The sequence below is a fragment of the Condylostylus longicornis genome, unplaced genomic scaffold, assembly GCF_029603195.1.
Source record: "Condylostylus longicornis isolate FDR11 unplaced genomic scaffold, ASM2960319v2 ptg000098l, whole genome shotgun sequence".
Taxonomy (NCBI): domain Eukaryota; kingdom Metazoa; phylum Arthropoda; class Insecta; order Diptera; family Dolichopodidae; genus Condylostylus; species Condylostylus longicornis.
Genome location: NW_026578066.1, coordinates 211,199 through 230,484, shown reverse-complemented (window position 1 = coordinate 230,484; position 19,286 = coordinate 211,199). Strand labels below are relative to the sequence as shown.

Here is a 19,286-nt window from a genome sequence, read left to right as displayed (position 1 = left end):
TAATCAAATTGTATACCGATTCGATTTTCTGTTTATATTATATTTATAAATTATTGCTTAAAAAAAATAAAAATTTTTTAATATAATTTTAGTCTAATTCAAATTAATTTACATTACTTATAATAATAAAAATAATGTATTTTATCTACTTAAAATCAAATAAAAAAGAAAATGATTTTAAGAAGTTAACAAAATGCTATTAAATATTATATTAAATGAAAACATTAGGTAGATGATTCTGTAAAACAACAAATAATATTAAAAATTATTGATAAATTATTTTTTAATGATTTACAGATATTTTGTATAACAAACAAACAAATTTGTATCATGAGTTTTTTTTATTAATGTTTTATTTAAAATAATTCGTAAGATTAATTTAAAAAAAAAATACATGCTTTGAAAAGGCGTTATTTTGATAAGAAATGAATTAGAATTAGAAAATTTATGATGAACGTATTGTGTATTTTCTAATTTTACTTTAGAATATCCAGAATTAAAATTAATTTTTATTAATTTAGCAAAAGAAGGATTACAAAAGATTATGAATATTCTGATAGAGTTTAAATTTTGTTACTGTGCATATTTTTTATAATTATTGTTAAAAATAATATACAAGTATTGCCCTTTTACTTGAATTTTTTTTTTTTTACAAAAAATAAATTTTGTAAAATAAATATTTTATTATAAATGTAGTTAATTATCAATTAGTTTTCATTCAATTATTGCATTCTAAATATTATATATCAATAGTTAAAAAATAGTTTCTAAATTATAGAGCGACATAGTAAATCGTTGTTGACGAAGAGTTTTTCAAATATTATTTTTTTATAGTAAAAATTTACTATTTTCGTAGATTTATACTAAGTAAAATGAGTTTATTGCTTATTTAAAATGTCGTTTTTTTTTTTTAAATTTAATATTCGTACCTATATTATATATTTAACATAATAATATGGTTGATAATAATATTTCGGTGCAATTTACATATTGTATATAAATTTATACATTAATTTTGTATATTTAAAATGGAAGAATATTTGTTTAAATTTACAGGCATTAAAAAACTAAATTGAATTTTTATTTAATTAATTGTAATAAATTTATTTTTTCTGTGCTTTTTTTTCATTTAACTAAATAAAATCTATAAATTATATATTGAGCGTTATCAGCTCATTTCGCTTAATGATTATGTAAAATTTTTCCGTGTTTTATGATATTTGTATTTTTGATAATTTTTGAGTAGGTGGCAATTGAAATTATAACAAAAGAGTTGGTAATCATGACAATAGCATATAGTTTATTGTAATTTACATGAATTTACTGTTTGTAGTTTATAATGTCAGAATTAAAATGAATAAAAAAATTAAGTATTTTAATGTAGTAGAATGTTGCAATCGTAAAAAAAAACTTCTTAAAAGAAATAATTTGTAAAAATTTTAATTTCAACTAACATATTGAGCTTTTATATTTTAATAATGTTATATTAAAAATTAAAATTATTTTGTATAAAAATAACAATAAACGATATGTTAACTAAATTATACTTAAAAGTATAACATAAAATAATTACTACAATAAAACTTCAGTATGTGAATTTGACTGACGTTTGGGAGGTAGGGGAAGGGAACATAAATCCTACACATCATCTTCTAAAATTTTTTGTGTTACATTTGCTACTGCTGCTGTTGCAATTGCTTGTTGTTGTTGCTGTTGTTGTAGTAGTGGAGACGTTGATATTTCAGTACTTGATAATGGTAATGATGATAAACGGCTACCAGATTTATCATTATTTATTGTTGTTGATGCTGTACCTGTTGTAACTACTGATGATGATGATGGTATTGATGATGATATTCCCGTAACTATAATTGTCCCACTTAATGGATCACTATCATTTATTAAATTATTTTTTAAATTATTACCAGGTATTGTTGTGCTTATATTATTTTGTATATCATTTAAAAATTTTTGTTCATTACTAATAGTACTAGTTCCAATTCCACTATTGTTATTAATATTACCACTTTGTATTGGTGATATAATACTACCTATTGTATTTGTTGTTGCTGCAGGTGCAATTTGATGTGCAGCAAGTGTTACTGTTGATGATGCTGAAACTAATTGATTTGGTTGTGTTTGATATGCTTGCAATTGACCGTAACCAGATAAATTTGTAGTACTTGCTGCATTCGATAATGCTCTTACAGTTAAACTATTTATTGCATGCATCATATGATCTAATTTCTTTTCCATATTAAATAATTGTTGTTCAACACGATATAATCGTGCACCAACAGTCATTGGTTTAACATTACCTACTCTATCGATACCAGCATAATAACTACCTGGTTTACCTAATGTTTGATCTAAACGTCGTTGTAATTCCTAAAATTAAATTAAGAAAAAAAATTAATTTTTATTAAATTAAATTTATATTAAGCAAATTGTATTTGAATTAAAAGAAGCTTGATAATATCTGTACAAGATTTGTTGAGTGAATAAAACAATTGTTGCTTTATCTTATGATTTTCTATGATCAATTAACAAAATGTACAGACAAAATTTAATTTCATTATTAAAGATTTCTTTTATAAAAGATTAAATATTCCGAATATGGTTTATGTTGATCGCAAATAATGAACTTTATCATGAATTCATTCAAAAAATTTTGTTTCCATAACATTAAATTTTTTGTTTACTTCGGTCTCATTAGGTATTCCCAATACAAAAGTTCCAAAAATTTAATTGAAAAATTCTTTAACAAAATGTAATAGCATTTTATAAGACCTATATTAGTATATTTAAGGATATTGAGCTTTGTTCAAAAGTAATAGAGATAACGGATATCATAGTATTTTCTATGAGAGAATAAAATGTTATACAAGTATTGAGTCGTTTAAATAGAACCAATAGAACTCATATAAATTTTGTATTGAAAATTACAAATGATTTGAAAAAAAATTTTTTTTTTAATATTTTCTCATTTACAATTTTTCATTATGGAATTCCATTTTTTTTTTTCGGAGATAACAGAAATATTTTTGTTAAAAAGGGAGGCGCATTTTACCTAAATATTTGTTGATTATGGTTATGTAAAAAAAAAGTACACAAATTTTTTTACCTTTCCATTTTTTTTTTCAATTTTTACCTACCTTTATTCTAACCATCATATTTAAATGTCCTTGAGAATATTGTTCTATAACATCACGTACATCATACGGTTTTCTAGCTTGCTGAAATTTTCTTCTCGCTACAAAATATTTAATTTTTCTTATCGCTCTAATTGCATTACGATGAGCTTCTGTTAAACTAAAATATTGGAAAAGAAATAAAAAATATCAAAATTTTTATATGATCTGATAAAATTTTTTTATTTGTGTTCGAATGAAGAATAATGGTTAAATTTGTTAGCATTCTGAATTCAAAAATTTAAACCCTTGCAGGATTCAGTGAATGCAATACATGCTATATTTAAATATTTTGTAGATATAGATCACCGAATTCTCAACGTATCTACTCAATTTAATAAACTAAATTTTTTAATTCAAAATTTAATTAAAAAAAAAAAATTTTTATTTATTCTTACGTAGTTACTCTAGCCGGTTCCGGATCTTCATCTTGCTCTTGTTCTGGTTCAACTTCATCACTTGGTGCTTCTGTTACAGAACTATTTTGACTAACAAATGGGGCACGTGTAATTTGTTCATTTTTTCGAACTCGATTTGGTGTTCCTGAAATTAATTGAGAACAGTATTATACGATAATTTTTCTATATTAAATTTTTAATTTCGAAAATTTGATTCTGAAACTTGTTTTAATGAATAGTGTTATATTTGTTAAATGATTAGAAATTAATTATGTTTTCAATGAGTGCGTCTGAATCTTGAAAATAATGTTCATTTAGAAAATTTATTCATTAAAACTTTTGTAAAGCAAATGATTTATAAAATTGTTTATGATTTTCATTCTTTAATTTTTAGTTCTTGCAATTCACAATTTAATTATTTTAATCAATTCTTATACAAGTCTTATTATTGCAGTCGCAACCATATTATTTCCAATTTTCTTAAATACGAAGTTTTGACTCATTCTTTATAAATTTTGTTAAACTGGAAAGATTTTCACACCTTTCAATTGTTTACTCTTTGGTAAAATAATGTTTTTTTTTTATTTTAAAGATTTTGATTTTTTGAAAAACTTTCTAATATTTTAAGCATTATGAACTTATACAAACTTTAATATTAAATGAAAATTTATTATTCTTTTAAGTTTTATTTTTAAAAATTTATTTATTATTCCATTAAAGCATTAAAAGAAAAGGAAATGAACAGGAATTGCATTAAATGAAATTCGAAACTATTAGAAAATAAAATAAAATTTATTATTATTCTTTAGCGTGCATTTATGTTTCTGCTTTCCTTAAAGCTATGTATGTATATATCATTATTATACTCAATATCTATATACTCAATATATCAGTTATGTATTTTAAGAAAATCTTATAAAAATCTTAAATATATTATGTTGATATTATAAAAACGCTCGCAAATATATAAAATGTTTAAAGGTAAATAAAAATTTACTTTAATGGAAAATCGTTATTTTATCTGCACTTTATATATTACATATACACGTTAAATATATATATACATATAGCATGCACATATACATATGTGCATATACGCGTATAAGAATTTGATATGAATGTAATTTAAAGATAATATTATTTACTAACCTGCTCTTGGTTCTTCAACATAAAATACAACATCACCATCATTTGATTCACTTCTAATTGGTTGTTGATTGGATCCAGTACCAGTACCACTTCCTGGACCACTACCAGTATTACCACTACCATCGTTACCAACATTTGTACCAGATGCTATCATACTATTTGGAGGAGGTGTTTGTGTCCTTGATGTCGTTGTTGTCTGCTGTTGATTTTGGGATGATTGCTGTTGTTGATTAGCATCCATACGATTTCTTGATTTCCTTCGTTTCAAAACACTTGCACCACGTTTGGCAACCTGTACCATGAGGGTCTGTACCATTTGTAATCGCACCAAACGCAAATATAACGTAAAATGAAAAAAAAAAAAGAAACAACAACACATTGAACACATCGAGCGACACTGATCGTTTGATTGTTAATCGGTCTTGTTTAGTTTTTACACTATTCCATGACACTATGATGAAGTATTTTTTTTCTGATTTTCGTTTCTCATTGAGTCATTTTCTATTTTTTTTTTTTTTTTTGTTATTCATATTATGGAACAGTATGCTCTTTTTAGGTAAATGTTAATTTAACATTAATGGAATGGATATTTGTTTTTTAATACAAAAAAATGCATTGTGTGATTGTTAATGTGTTATTAATGTGTGTGTTGTTTTTTTTGTTGAGTTTGCATTTGATGAATGAAGTTAGGTGTATACAGATATAAATGATTGAAGTGAAATGATTAAGATAGGGTACAAATAAGGTAAAATTAATTAGAATTAATAATTAAATCAAATATAATGAAATTAAATTGAAAATCGACAAAAATTCAAAACAAAAACAAAAATAATTAAAAAAGTAACTTTTTACTTTTTGAATTAGTACTAAAATTTTCTTAAGTTCTTAGCGCTTTTGTATTTGATATTTTTTTTCTTTAATTAAAACACAAAATATTCAGAAATTTTTATTGTTTATGAAAAATATTGAATATTGCATACTTTTGGGGGCAATAATTTGGATATGCTCAATTTTTTTAACTCATTTTTAGAAGAATCTTTTAAATACTTCTTCTAATATTTTCAATAAAATTTTCTCACAACATATTGGATAAAAAAATAATTAACAATTTCGGAAGATTGTGTTGGTTTTTTTTTTTAAAGAGGGGTCGATTCATTTTTTAATCTATTACCATTAGATTATAGATTAAATTGGATAAAATTCATATTATTTGAACTACAAAAAATTAATTCTCTATTTCTTTCTATTCTGTTACAAATTAAAACTTAAAAAGCTTAAAATTTAAAATATAAATGGGTAAATTTTAATTAAAAATTGAATTTTAAATTGCAATTGCACGTACAATGTACATAGTATTAAAAGAATCGAGATAATTCAGATACAAAAGGTAGATATAGAAGGTCTTAAGAAATATTTTAAAGTATTATGGAATAAAAGTATAACAGACAAAGCAGAGAGAGATTATTATTGAAAACAAAATAAGTATTTTAAAATTTTAAAATAAATTGTATAGATTATACGTAAAATAATAATAAAAATAAATAAAAGTTTTATAGCAAAAGGATATTCTTTAGAAGTTATAAATTTGTGCATGTATGTATGGTTGTACTTATTTCGTATATGTATAAAAATATTTTTTAATTTTTTGTTTTTATTTATGTAATTAATTTACTAGATTAAATAACTATTATACGAAAGAGTAAAACTTTTTAATTTTTTTTTTTTTTTACAAATTTCTTATAAAAGATTTGAAGAAAAAAATTAATATTGATATGTGTGCATGTATTTCAAAATGAAAGCAAGTTTAAGGTAGTTTATGTATAGAAAAAGAATATGACGAATATGAGAAGTAATTAGAGAATATGAAGTAACTAAAATGCTGTTTAAAATTTAAGGATTTCATATAGAAAATTATTACATTAATATTAATATTATTATTGAAGTCGTTTTCTTCCTATTCAATCTTAAATGCAATGATAATCAAACAGAAATTTATAATATCAAATTTAATAATTTCATAATTTAATAATTTATTTAATGATAATTATGTAGATTGAATTGAAAGTATGAAATTTTAAGTAAAAGTTCGTTCTAGATAAATTAGAGTCGAAATATTAGAAGCAAATGCAAACTAGAATTTATGGTAAGTTTTGAATACTATGTTCATAAAGCATAAAAATGAAATGAATGAGCTAGTTGACAATAATATTGGCATTGTAATTGAAAACTTGCAACATAATTAATTAAAATTAAATATGAATTTATTTGTATAAATACAAATTCACAAATAATTAATTATTTTCATTAGTATATGAAAATTACTGTATTTTAGGCTCAATTTCATACATATGAACGCGTCTGAATGGAATTTGCTTGTTATTACAAAAATACAATTAAGGATTAATCATTAACATTCTTTTTAACATTAACATTTTCCAACTAAAATCCACTTAAATATTTTATTAAATACATGAATTTGAAATTTTTAATCCTTTAAAAATAACAAAATGGAAAATTAATTTTATATTCAAAATGAATAAATCAATAGTTCAATAAATTGACAAATCGTTTTGGAATATATAATATGTATGTATGTATTACAATTTATATATGAACACACATATGTGTATAAGAAATTAGTCTACTTAATGCATATGTGAATGCACATTTTTTCTCATGAATAATACAAATGTATGATATTATGGCATATGTGTAATATCTATGAATGTGTAATACCTGCGAATTGTATTTACAATATACAGGATAGATATGCATACATGCATATTCTATATTAAATATATGAGTTTATGTATATATATATATATAATGGAATTTTGAGTTCTAAAAAAGGATATAAATTCTTTGTCTGTTATATAAATTTTTTTTGTATTTAGCTATAAGAACTTGTATTAACTCTATCTATCCTATAGTATAAAATATAGAAAAAATGGGTAGATTTTAAAATGAAGATCCTGAATAAATAAATAAATATATTATACAGCAACCTGATAATAGCATAAAAATTAAAAAGAGAATACAAATAATATACTGGTATAATATATTTGTATATGCTATAATATTATTGTATATTACCTATTATACTATTGGGTAATCAGATCATATGAGTAGATAGACAGAAACTTATCTGGAAACCATTATACTTTAAATGTATTGGGAATGATTTTATAATGTATATAGAAAAAGAAAAGGCGAGTATGAGTAATTAACCATTAATTTAATTAAAAATAAATGAAAATCAATAATAAAAATTAAAGACCGTAAATGCAATTCTTTTTTTTTTATATTATTTTTATAAATAAAATCTTGAATAATAAAATGTTAGTGACTTTTTTATAGTTCAATGTACATCATATACGTCATATACATATATCTTTAACTATTCACTAATATTGAATTAGTGAGTGAAATTTTTTTTTTCAGTATACGGTCACTACAATTTTCATAAAAAAATATGTCAAAGTCAATGAATTTTTTGTGATTTAAGTATGGTAAAAGCTTAATTTGAAAATCTCATCGTGTGTCCTTTGATAGACAATTATATTGTATGAGAAGAAATTTTATATATTCTTGTCATTATATTGAATGATAAAATTTACAAAATTTAGACCGAATGGGTATGGTTGAGGATTTTTCGGCCGGAAGATAATTGGTGTCCAATTGTAACAAATAATCAATTAAAAAAGTTAAAAATAAAAAATTGGATTCGTTGTAAGTTTAAAGATATTTTTCTTTTATATTTGATAAAAATCGAAATAGAACCAGTTTAATTACGACATAACCATTCTAGGATACAGTCAAATTTCTATAACAAAAATTTGCGTAAGATGAAGTAAAATGAAGTACTTAATACGAACCGTTTTGTTCTATTTTGCATCCTACATATTCATTTTTTAAATTTATACCCGGTAGAGTTGACTCTAAAATATGAACTAATTTTGTTACAAAATTATGATATTAATTTTATGGAGATTCGACTGTATATCATATGCTATTTGCATTTGAATTCATTTGAAAAAATTTTGTTGTAAGAAATTTGATTGGACTCTCTATTCTTTTTTAACTAAATCCTATTGTAATAACATTCATTTCTCAAGGTAATTGCTTTAATTGAAAATATTTTCTAGTCTTATAAATGGTAAGAGAAACCAAGCTTAAAAAGGATAGTGTAAACTATATGTAAAATGCATATAGAAAGATTATATGAAGAGTTTAAAATTTGAAAAAGTGTTAATAGAATTTTAATGAAAATAGAAGAGTATTTATGAATGTTTATGAATTACTAAATATAGAAAAACCAAAATAGTAAAATAAAATTATTTAAATTTTAAAAAAATTCATTTTTTCTTTAAAAAATTTATGCATTTTAAACTGAGTAGAAATTATTAAATGGGTGGAAAAAATTTTTCTTATTTAAATGAACTCAAATGCAATTTAATTGAAAAAATATTTTTATTAAAACTATTAGAATTATAAAGGAAATAAACTTGTGTATACTTGTTTGTGTTCTTGCAAAGATAATCTCGCTTTAAATAGAAAAATTTAATTTAAAATAAAATAAAAAAAAAATAAAGTGAAAAAAAAAATTAGCCATTTTTCTTAATCAAATGTCCCTACAACTAGTTATAGAAATTAATAACGATACGGTATGATCTGATCAAAAACAAAAAATAAATCTAAAAACATAGTAATTAATTTATTTTTCTTCTTTTTAGCAGGACATAATTGCATATAAACGAAACTACGATGAAATTGAACGGACGGAAAGAAGAAAACAGGAAAGAAAAGAGAAAGAGAAAGAGATAAGCGAAAAATTTTCTCGATTTAATTTTTTTTTTTCTCATTTTTTTGCCTTTTATCATGATTTCTGAGTAAAATAGTATTCAAGATATTTCAAGTGAAATAATATAGAGGAAAATAGAAAAAGAGAAATGAAAAATATGAACAGAATGTGTCCTTTTTGATTAAAAAGATTAAAAAAAAGCGCAATGAATAAGGAAAGTTTGTTTATAATTTTTGGTTAAGAAAAAAATAAATAAAGTTGGGTCAAACCAATGGTTTGTATTGTAGCACTTTTCCCTTCAGCAAGTGATAATTCTGCTTTTAAATACAGTCTATGTATACCTATCAAACTATTAAAATTATTTTCATTCATATACAAAACTATTTCTAGAATTGCATATATTTAGGATGACGCATATATGCAGTGTTTGAAATAAAGCAAAAATTAATATAAAAAGGGGTTAACATAATGCTCGATTTTAAGGTTTAATTATGTGAGTTAAGAAAAATAATTATATTTTTTAATTTCATGGAATTTACCGTTAGCTTTTTATGTTTTTAGAAATTTGAAAAACCTTGCGGTTTCGGAAATATAAGGTGTCAAAAATTCAAATTTTACAAATTTCAAGAGGCCATAACTTGAGAGGGGAAGGAGATGGAAAAAAATTTTCTTCTAACGAAATGAACTATTTGTTAATGTCTAAAAGCCCATAAAATTTCAAGCTTCTACAGGCTGGGGTCTAGAAAATAAAGGACATCAAAAATTTGGAAAAAACGGACTTTAGATAACGGTAAATTTGAGCGGCCATTTTGTTTTTCTAAAGTTAACCTTTAGTATACCCCGCTAGGGGAAGTAAGCCACTGCCTTTCTGCGTTTGCAAAATTTGAAAAATCCTTATGGTTTCATTGCACTAAATAGTTAAAGAATGGCATTTTTAGGGTTTTGGGGGGGTATAACTTCTAAAGGGGGGGAGATAGGTAAAAATTTTGTTCCACGAAAATAAGTTTCTAGTAAAAATCTATGTACGTACAAAATTTCAGCTTTCTATCTTCAAGGGTGTAGAAGTTTTGTAAACAGACACACGGACGGACGGACGGACGGACGGACGGACGGACGGACAGAGTGAAACTAATAAGCACTTTTTTTTCAAAAATTTTTTGGAAAAGTGCTAAAAATGGAAAAGAAAAGAATTGAAACGATAAAAAATATAAAAATAAAATAGAAAAAAAAAAGAAAGGATAATGAAAAATTTTTTTTTTTTTATTTTAGTTTGTTAAGGATTCCTTTGACTCCCTTTTAACGTTATGATGCTTTTGATATAGGAATATTAAGCGAGATATACGGTGAAGTTAAAATAGCATGCACATATAAAGCAATAAACTATATACATATATAATAAAGAATAATAGATTTATGTAATTATTATAGTTGCTCAAAAATAATAAAATATTTTTTTATTTGAAAGTGTTAATAATAACAGTAATATTTAATCGGTGTTAACTAATAGCCCTATTACATATATAGCATAATATTGTAATTAAGATTAAAAGTTTCACAAACGATTGTGTTGAGGATTTTTGAATTCTTTAAGAATTAAAATTTTTCTGTAATTTTAATTCAATTCTTAAAGAATTCCAATTTGTACTTAATTTTTAATAATTTTGTTTAATTTAATTATTCCAATTTTATATACAAAAAATTTATTTAGCGAAAAATTTATTCTACAATTTTTTTTTTTCAAATTTGAAATTGTAGTAAACAATAATCTTAATTACAAACATTATCAATTTCAATTAATAAACTCAATTAACAATTTTCATATGCATGGCAGTATAACAATAATAAATTGTCTTGTATATTTCAAATTTGTTCTAAGAATTTAATTATAGGTCTACATGTACATATATATATATATGAGGACAGATTAATACATTTACAAAATATTTACAAAAATGTAAAAAAAATTCGTTTTTTGTTTTTGCTATGTTAAAATTAAATTAGAATTTAATAAGGTGAACATATTAACAAAAAAAAAATACGGTACATCAATTGTATTTTAAAGTATTTTTAATAGCAGTGCATTTCTAAAAGAGTTAAAATGTATATATAGGTGTTGTATTGAGTCTTACACACTTAAATTTTCTGAAAGAAATTTTTAATGAATTCCGGTGAATTTTAAGGGTTTTTATATTTTGTAATAAAATAATATAAGTTTTTTGATTATATATAAATTATCGAGATTTAGACTTTCCAGGAGAAATTGGAGAGTATCGAGAAAATAATTTTGTAAAAGTTATAAAACCTCAGTGCTAGAAAACTCCAATTTTTTGCCAGAAATGCCAAATATACGCAATATTATTCCACAATGTTGCCGCTTAGACTCATGCAAATTTGACACGGTTTGTTGTGACTATAGTATTGATTCTGAATTTAAGAAATTATTAAGTAAAATATAACAATATGATTGCCTTAATCATATTGTTATATTTTATAAATTATAATTTCTGAAATTATTACTCTACGTATTTTAAAAAAAAAAATTTATTCGAAACCTTGAATAAATAATCATAACCTCTGCTCTTGTGTTTTTCATATATGAATAAATGATGAGAAATCAGAAAAAGTTTTTTTTATAATAATAATTATGAGAAATTTTATTTCTTTTTTTTTTCATAAAATATTCAAGAATATTGATTGATCAATTGAAATTTAATTAAAAAAATTTATTTTTTATATTTTTTAATTTTGGGAAAATTTTTGGGAAAATTATGAAAACTTTTACAAAAAAAAAAATATATGCCAAATATATTATTTTAATTTTAAATTTTTTCTAAAGGTTAAGAGGATTTTTATCGTTTTCGCTGTGAAAATCTTTAATACTGAACGAAGTTTATGAAGTGCAAAACGTATAAAGGTCAATTGTTTAAAGTGTTTTTATTTCTTCGCTTAATAGATTGGTCGATAAATGAATGTAAAAAACCATAGTTTATGGCTTTGTATAAAAAAAATTAGAGCGAAAAACTGAGCGAAAATTTTCTTTTTTCGGAGAAATATATATTTTTGCGTTACAAAATGTATTTGGTGGCTCCAAATATATTTTGGTGTTACTAATTTTATTCGAAAAATGAATGTACTTTTGAAAACTATTTTCAAACTGCATTTTAATTAAATTCAAAGATCAATGCAAAAGAGCAGGGTTGATGGAATACTTAGCAATTATGAAATTTATGGTTGCCTTAGATAATAAAAACTGCATAAGAAAATATAAAAATGTCTTTAACTACTTAAATAATAATAAAATGAACAAAGGATAATAATATTTACAGAAATGTAAAATTTTCTTTCATAAATTCTTGAAATTTCTTTATGTGTTTGACATTTTTAAGTTATCATTTTTGAAAACCTTTCTTTCAGTTTATGTCATTTTTATTGCATTTATATTATTTTTTTCTTTTGCATATCCTTAAGGATATTTTAAAATTAATGCACATAATATTTTTATGGTTCGCATTGTTTTATGTATTTTCTGACAGAAAAACAAAAATGCTATCAATTTTTGTCTATCATCGAATTTTTTTTTTAAAAATAAAGATATCAGTTAATATTGTTAAATAAAAAATTTTAAATGTTAAACGTCAATTGAAGTATAAGGTTCAGTTTACATACATCAGCAAAGATGTTTGATGAGAACAATAAAATAAATATAGGACGCTAAACATTCAAGAGTGAATATTTGAAATGACATTTTATGTTCGAGAGGTCTCTGTTAAAATTTACATCATCCCTCCGAAGGGTAAACCTGCACTCCTTAGGCTCGTTGTGGTACCGTCGGATCTCTTTTTTTTCCACCCTTGAATTTGAACTGTCATTAAACGTCAGATAAGTGTCATATTATTATATTTTAAGTTATGAAGTTATGTATTCTCTGTCAGTTTTTATTATTTGAATTTTGGCAATGGATGCTTACTCATTCCTACATGAATTGTGAAAATTGTCAAAAATTTTTGATCCCCAAACAATTCCTATATTAATTTTACACTGACATTAAAAATGCATAAAAAATTATTATTAAAAAGAGAAAGATATATAGTAGACAGTACGTTAAATATTTCGTTTTTCGAAAATTATATTTTTTTGCTAGTATCCGTTCCATTTTAGAACATCAACATGATATTATACTTTTCGATATCGCATTTGGTATTATCGTAAAATTTTAATTTCAAAAATAAATTCTTTCTACTCTTAATGTTTTTTATCGTGCTTTTTTCTTTAGTTCTTATTTTTATTATTATTCTATGACAGTTATTGGAATTTTGTTTATACCTACATATATTATACGCTATACTGACTATTTTATATGACTATCTATATAGGTAGGTAGTAAGTTTTACGAAAGTATTCATAAAATTTAAATGTCAAATGGTATTTAAAAAGGAAATTGAAATGTTGAAAGAATTTATTAAAAGAGACAAAACAAAAATTTTATAAACATATACATTCATACAAATGAAATATGAAACGGAATGGAAATATGTATGTATGTATGTATGAAAAAAAAAATTGCAAGATAAACGTGTAAAAAACGAGAATAATTGTGACACATCCTCTGTATATTTGTATATTGTGAGATTTTAATGCATTTAATAATTTATGACAGAATAAAAACCTTAGTTATTTATATATGTACGTATATACTCGTATATTAAAATGGAAATTTTTTGAATAGAGAAAATTTTTGTCTTAATTTATTAAAGTATAAAAATATATTGAGTACATTAGACGGAAGTACATTACACTAGACGGTAGTATATAAAAATAGTCATTCAATCTTTCATACGGGCAATAAATCTATATAGTGACATCTAATGAGAAAAGAAATTAGAAGCATATTAAGTGGAACATTTAATTTTAGGACACAATCTAACAAATATACATTAATAACCTAATACGTTATTGTAATATTTATTATAGGAGTTTAGTTTGACTGTAGTAAATTAACTATGATAACACTTAGCTTGACGTTTGAACTCGAAATTGAATTGAATTTCAAACAGAATTGTTGAGATCGAATGTTCAAACTCTTGAATAAAACCATTTGTTATAGGAAAATTATTAATTATTTATATATAGTGATCGCATCAATTTATAGATATCAGTGATCGCACTTAATTTTAAAATAAAAAAAATTTGCAATTTCAATTTTGACATAAAAATTGTCATGTAAAGGTATGATTGGTATTCATTTAATATATTTTTATGTCAACATAAAAAAATTTTTGGAATCATTCAAGCGTGTTGAAAAATGATTGCTAAAATCAAGAAAGAAAGAATAAAATTTGTTTTTGTTGAATTTCTCTTCATACGAATGTCAAATTGTTGAAAGGCAATCAAGTGATGTCACCATAATATTCATTTTTATTTTTAGTCTCATACTTAATTTTACTTAAGTTTCGTTTGTTTTTTTTTTCTCCATTTACATAAGTAAACATCTACATATTATTATATATTATGTAAGTATATTTACACATAAATTTTATTTGTTTAACTTAACTCCATTTTATTGTTCTCTCACTATATTGGTTTTCATTTTTTTTAAGAACTAAATTTCTTTTTCCTCATCCTACAATTTATGCATACAATTTGTATACATGAACGTATTTTATTTTACTTGGAATAAAATAAAGGTTTGCAATAACAGGTGTGTGTGTGTACATTTGACATATTATATAATAACGGTTTATATTTCGTTTATGTTTAAGTCAAATGTTATGTTAAAATAAAAATTGTTTTGCGATTTTTTTTCTTGCATTTTACAATGTACAAATTTGTTTTTTGTACATGTCAATAAACATAAATTTTAAATCCTTGAGAAAAAAAAACGTAACAAAACAAAAGTACTTATGATGTGGTCAACGTAAGATCAACTGTATTGTTCTTAATTTAAAAAAAATTTCAAAATATGAATTATTTTTAGAAACATTAATAAATTAACTTATATTAAAGCTGTGAAGTTGCTTTTCAACAATTAAAAATATTACTATTGCAGTATTTAAATTACTTTCATTCATATACCAAGATATTTAAATTTATTGCATACTTTTAGGATGAAAAAAAAAAAAATTAGCGTTTACATTAGTCTACGGCCGATTTCAATTGAAAATTGCGTTAATATAAATAATTATATTTTTTGGAGACATGGTATTTTAGCGTTAGCTTTCTGTGAGCCTAAAATTCAAATTTTACAAATTTCATGAGGCGATAACTTGAGCCGGGATGGAAAATAATTTCTTCAGAATTTTATGACTTATCGTCTAGAATAAAATCAGTATAAAGAATTTGAAAGAATAATGGTGGCCATTTTGTCATGTTTATTCTCAACTACATTTTGTCAGAAGAAGTTAGTTTACAAAATTAAAAAAATTGTTTTTGGAAAAGTGCTAAGAAATGAGAACCTGTCTTATAATTTAAGAAAAGATCAAAAATATAAAATTAATCCCTGATTTAAATGCAGTTCTACAGCGTCGTAGTAGTAATAGGAATATATATAGGGTGTTATATTTAGAGGTCAATTAATTATTAGATTCACATAAAAAAATCGATATAAACTGTTATATTGGAGTATAGAAAGAAAAAAAGATACTAGACAGATGGGAAGGCGATCTAATCCGCAGATATTTCCCTGAAAATCAATTCTTCAAAGTTTATTCGGTAAAATTCGAATACGGCACAATACCTCTTTTATATTTTAAAGTAATTATATGGGTAAAAACTGAAAAAATTTAAGTATAGCTGTTATTTTTTTTGTTGTTTTATTAAGTATAATGTAAACAAAATAATTTTAAAAATTTTAAAAATAAAATATTTTTCTTATATTTTATTGTGTATAACACTTTTACATGCAAAAGAAAATTTTCATATGTTATTAATGAACGTAAAGGATTCATTTTCATGATTAAAAAAAAAATATCAATGGTAATAATTTGAGGAAATATTCCATTATATCGTAGAATGGTTTGTGTTTGGCAATAATATAGTGTTATACACGGAATGCCAGGCATATTTGAAAACGAAATCCTCTACTTTCTTGTTGTTCTTTTTTTATATATTTAAACTTCATAAATTTCTTATACAATTTTCAATATTATTTACAAATTATTGTATAGTTTTCTTCAACAAAACAAAAAAACAAAAACATTGTGTGAAATAAAGAAATTGAGAATTATAAAGTGTTAGTGATTTCACTTTATTTCTTTGTAAATTTCTTTTAAAAAAAAAATACACTTGAACTTATGGTTTTAAATTTCACATAAATTTTATTGTGATTTATGTTCGATATAAAATAAAGGTATTAAAAAAACAAGAAAAAGGAAATGAAATTTTATTTTCCTTTGTCTTTTAGCCAATTTACGATGTCTGCTTTAATTTTAAATAAAATTCTTTTTTTATATAAAATTTTTTGAAACGAAAAAATCATTTTGAAATTGGCAGTAAAAAATGTGCACATTGCTTTCGAATTTGTATTTTTTCTTTTCTGATTTTAAATGTTTATTGAGTATTATGTACTTATTATGTATTATTTATATACATATACATATTTAACATTAATATATACCGGGTATTATAAAGGATGACAGGGCAGGACGACGGTACAATAATATTATTATTATTTAATGGAAATTTTTGTTATTTAAATATTAAAATATCAATATCACAAGGATAATTGTTTTTTTTTTCTTATTTTCTTTGTTTATTTAAAGTTTTTAATTTTTAAATTTTTTTTTTCAAGTACTTATAATTTATTATATTAAATACGAATATATATACCTACATATAGAACAAAGAAATTGAATTATAAAGCACTTACAAAAATTTATTAAAAATAAATTTATTTTAGTAAGTCAGAGTAATTTATAAAAAGGTATTTTTTGTACTTATTTATTTTATTGTTCATATTATTTATTATAATGTAAAAATATATGTTTATTTAATTATGTATATAAGTACTTGATTAGAAATGAAAAGTTATTTTAAAAGGTTTATTTAAATAATCATACTCAATTTAAATAAAAGTACAAGTAGTAGCTACACTGTAAAAAAAATTCAGCGTCAGTAAATTTTACTAGTTATAAATGTCGTTGTATAACTAAAATTTTCCTTATAAGAATTTAATTTTAAGAAAACGAGAATTTTTTGTTAAAAATTTAATTTACATTAATACAAAATATTTTAATTATTTGAAATTATTAATAATTGTGAAATTCAGTAATTTTCTTTAAGTGTAGAAGTATTTAATATTGGGGCTTTTTCTTAAAGAATTTAAGAATGCCAAAAATGTAAGGAAAATTAACAATTTAAAACTATATTTACGGCAATATTAACACACTGAGTTGACACAACCATTTTAAGAATTAATATTTTTTGGAGAATAGTTTTGGATCATAAAAATTTACAAATAATATTTATTAAATAAAACTTAAATTTTAATCTCTGTCGTTCTATATATAGCTAATTGATAATGTTGTCCAAGAAATTTTCACAAATGATTTATAATAGTAAATGCCGGAACCCTGTTTAAATTAGATGTATTCGAGGCAGGGAGTCGGGTAGTTGCTCTATAACTTTAAATATTTGGCTATATCTCAGAAATTATTGAAGCTATAATATCGAAATTTCGCACAACCAAGTACATATATTATTGGGGCTGTTATATGTGAAAAAAATCGTTTAAATTTCTTGACTCCTTATTCATTGACCTAAATTAATTCGTACGGGTATCACAGACATGACACGGTCAACTCTTTTTATTCTCGTTTCAGTTATATTAGTCTATTGCAATGCTTTAGTTGTGGACTTATATAAGTAAAGAAAATATTTTCAGTTGTTTAAATATCTTTCAAAAATATTTTGATGGAAACAAGAAAAATAATAAAAGATAATTTTGTTGCTCTACGTATGTATTGTGTTGCAAAAAGCATAAAATAATGGAGAAAATTGTTTTACTATTATTTGAATTTCATTATAAATAAATTTTATAGTAAATAAAATAAAAAACACACACCATTATTGTACGTATTGTATACGTACATATATAATAAAATATTTTAGATGTTTTGAGATTTTTTTTTATGAACTACTCTTATAATAAATATTTAAGTAAAGAATAACAAAAAATTGCAAACAAAATATTGAATAAAAATTGTTAAAAAATAGTTGATGTTATTATGATAAAAGAATTTAATAATGTACGGAATTAAAGAGATAGATTACGACGGGTATGATTGATTGACATGGTTTGTTCGTTCATATACATTTACCCAAAAAGAATGGATTATTTGAGGAAATAGTGAAAAAATGTCTAGGAACCAAATAAGAACGGCATTATTGACTAAAAGGCAACCCTGAAACTCGGTCGTATGTTTAGGCACTACCTTCATCATCTTTATTTATGTATAATAGATCATCTAATTCCCTAAGCTTTTTGAAAATCTGATTTCATCATATTTTCTTTCTTATTCCGTTATTCTTTACTGAAATTCAATATGCAGAAAGTGTTCGGTTTTACGTTATTGTACAAATAACTTGGTTTTAGAAATATTGCTATAAGCTTTGCTAAATTGGAAATTACCCACTTGAAAAATTACTCACATATAACTTTAAAAAATTACTCACATAAAATGTGAGTAATTTAAGAGTAAATTTCTTTCAATTAAATTCAAAATTCATTTCGGTTCGTATGGACAAAAAAAA

The 19,286-nt window shown here is 22.9% G+C and overlaps 1 protein-coding gene across 2 annotated transcripts in view; it reads right to left on the bottom strand.

Annotated features, from left to right (window-relative positions):
- Window positions 1–1,494: 1,494 nt before the first annotated feature.
- Window positions 1,495–19,286, bottom strand: part of LOC129613937 (potassium voltage-gated channel subfamily KQT member 1-like) — an 80,601-nt gene continuing 62,809 nt past the window's right edge. The window contains exons 7-11 of one of the 2 annotated variants that reach the window (XM_055528283.1): window positions 4,739–5,045; window positions 3,590–3,734; window positions 3,156–3,312; window positions 1,926–2,388; window positions 1,495–1,865 (exon numbers count right to left, since the gene is read on the bottom strand). In XM_055528283.1, coding sequence (XP_055384258.1) covers window positions 1,639–1,865; window positions 1,926–2,388; window positions 3,156–3,312; window positions 3,590–3,734; window positions 4,739–5,045 — 1,299 coding nt within the window. In that variant the 3' untranslated portion in view covers window positions 1,495–1,638. Of the gene's footprint in view, window positions 2,389–3,155; window positions 3,313–3,589; window positions 3,735–4,738; window positions 5,046–19,286 lie in introns of both variants that reach the window. The other variant, XM_055528282.1, reaches the window with a different exon arrangement.